General features: G+C 47.4%; 1 protein-coding gene across 3 annotated transcripts in view; it reads right to left on the reverse strand.

The window, feature by feature from the left end:
- The window catches only part of TOP3A (topoisomerase (DNA) III alpha), a 55270-nt gene that overhangs the window by 12434 nt on the left and 39996 nt on the right, over positions 1–2840 (reverse strand). For all 3 annotated transcript variants that reach the window (XM_011975284.1, XM_011975283.1, XM_011975285.1), the window contains 2 exons: positions 1213–1326; positions 948–1113 (listed from right to left, as the gene is read on the reverse strand). In XM_011975284.1, the coding sequence (XP_011830674.1) occupies positions 948–1113; positions 1213–1326 (280 nt within the window). The remainder of the gene's footprint in view (positions 1–947; positions 1114–1212; positions 1327–2840) is intronic.

Consider the following 2840-nt stretch of genomic DNA (forward strand, 5'->3'; position numbering starts at 1 on the left):
CGGGGTTTCACTATGTTGGCCAAGCTGGTCTTGAACTCCCGACCTCGTGATCTGCCCGCCTCGGCCTCCCAAAGTGCTGGGATTACAGGCATGAACCATCGTGCCCGGCCCTTGTTTGGGGATTTTATGGAGGATTTGTTACTTAGGCATGATTGACAAATCACTGGCCACGTGTGATCAACTCAACTTCCGGCCCCTCTGTTCTTCCTGAGGTAGGGGTGGGACTCAAAGTACCAACCTTCTAATCACAGGGTTGGTTCCCTGACAACCAGACCGATCCCGAGGCTACCCAGGAGCCCTCAGCCACTAGTCATCTCATTCGTATACAACAGACACAGCACTTAAAAAATTCCAAGAGTATCAGAAAATGAAGTCCAAATATATATATCTTATTATAAATCATAGTATCACAGGTAGAAAATACATCATTTCTAACAAAATACATACATGCTGCTTGCTAAATATCTACCTCTAAATGCTCCAGAAAATAAATGGATCACACTCCAGCACTTGGGTTTACTGATTTAAAAGACTTTGTTGCCTAACTCAACATAATTAATTTGTCATGTAATGAAAGCAGAAAAAAAAAAAAAAAAAAGATAATTAAAATCAAGAGAATGGTATTTATAAAGCTAATAGTTCAGAATAACTGGAGGAGACTGTTCCGATTACTGTTTCTATAATGACAAAGCTCTATGGAGAGTTGTAAAGGAACCGGAGAAGAAAGTCCAAAGAAAGGGGTATGTGGAAAACCCCTAGGCCAGAAGGCCAGTGGTGAGGATGAATCTGGAAGGGTTAAGAACTCTGACTGGCCCAGATGCAGTGGCTCACGCCTGTAATCCCTGTATTTTGGGAGGCTGAGGTGGGAAGATCTCTTGAGGCCAGGAGTTCAAGACCAGCCTGGGCAACATAGTAAGACCCCGTCTCTATTTCTTTTAAGGACTCACTTCTTTGCTTTAGCCACCGCTTCGATGAAAACCTGCTTGTATTTCTGCACTTGCTGCCTTAGAACCACAAATTTGTCCTTCTTGCCATCACAGATCAGCTTCAGATCAGCTTCCAGCTCAGCCCGGAGGTCAGGCTTAGACATTTCATAGCCCATGGAATCATAACCTGCAGGGAAAGAGTCGAGCTCAGTGAGGGCCCACCTGAGACCCTCAGGGACTTGGGCAACACCACCCACTACCCACTGCAAGCTCTGTCCGCCCTTACCTTCCACAAGTCCCATGCCCAGGTGCCCAGGGAGGAACCGCTTGTCTGGGGTGAGTCCCACGTACATCCGGGCTTTGATGGTCTCAATGTGCTCCGCATGAGTGGCATCCGTACCTGGAAGCCATTTGCTGGTTACTCTGAGGTAATACAGACAATAGCTCCACCCGGGTGGCGCATGGGTACCTTGCTCACTCCGGAACCCCTCCTTTGCCTGGACAGCCTATATAGGTAAGATGCCTTCACTTCATTCCTATATAGCTCATTCAAGAAATCGCAATGGCAACCTCAACTCTCTTGCTCCCTCACATCCCATTACTCAGGAAAGCTGTCAATTCCAGCTTCAAAGTTCCTTTAAAAATTCTCCTCCCCATGTGTCCAAGCCACAGTTGCAGCTTGTGTCCCTATTTCTAGTCTCTTCCTCTACCCTAACTATTCTTTAAGCTGTGGCTAAAGGGATCTTTCAAAATGTAGCTCTGCCATGAAGAAAATGCAAATTAAAACTGCAGTGAAGGCTGGGAGCAGTGGCTCATGCCTGTAATTGCAGCACTTTGGGAGGCCAAAGTGGGCAGATCACCTGACGTCAGGAGTTCGAGACCAGCCTGGCCAACATGGTGAAACCCTATCTCTATCAAAAATACAAAAATTAGCTGGGTGTGGCGGCGTGCGCCTGTAGTCCCAGCTGCTCAGGAGGCTGAGGCTGTCTCTTATACACATCTAGATGTGTATAAGAGACAGTGGTAGTGCATGCCTGTAATCCAAGCTACTCAGGAGGCTGAGGCAGAATTGCTTGAACCCAGGAGGCAGAGGTTGCGGTGAGCCGAGATCACACCATTGCACCCCAGCCTGGGCAACAAGAGCGAAACTCCGTCTCAAATAAAAAACAAAAACAAAAACAAACAAACAAAAAAAGTAAAACTGCACAGGGTCCATGTACAGACCAGGAGTGTCTGTCTGCATTAAGTTTAAAGTAGCTCATGCCTGCCTTTTCACAACTAGCATGCGGTAGTCTGAAGAATAGGAAATAACAAACTGTTACTTTCTATTACAGTCTCACAACACCCATCAGACACCAGATGTGTGGGAGTTTTCCCCACACACCAAGCAACTCTCCTGCCAGACACCAGCTGGACATCCTCTAATTCAATTCTGACACTATGCACCTGGAGATCCATCTGACAGTGAAGGGCTCAGTCCCAGAAGACTGCTCCCCCCAATCCCCTCAGATGTCAGTCACAAATCCCAGAGTGTGACCTGTGCTTCTGACTGACTGGTTGTAACCTGGGGTTCCTCAGACCCCCTCCTTGGTTTGAATAACTCAACAGAGTGGCTCACAGAGCAAGGGATGTGGGGAAGGAGTAGCTTCCATGCCCTCTCCCAAACACGCACCCTCCAGGAATCTTTACCTGTTCAGCTATTTGGATGTGCCCCAAACCCAACTGTTTGGGTGGGTTTTTTTGTTTTTTTTTTGAAGTCTCACTCTGTTGCCCAAGCTGGGCTGCACTGGTGTAATCTCGGCTCACTGCAACCTCCACCTTCCAGGTTCAAGCAATTCTCCTGCCTCAGCCTCAAGAGTAGCTGGGACTACAGGTACGCACCACCATGCCTGGCTAATTTTTGTATTTTTTTTT

Source organism: Mandrillus leucophaeus, unplaced genomic scaffold (assembly GCF_000951045.1).
Source record: "Mandrillus leucophaeus isolate KB7577 unplaced genomic scaffold, Mleu.le_1.0 Scaffold153, whole genome shotgun sequence".
In the NCBI taxonomy this organism is placed as follows: domain Eukaryota; kingdom Metazoa; phylum Chordata; class Mammalia; order Primates; family Cercopithecidae; genus Mandrillus; species Mandrillus leucophaeus.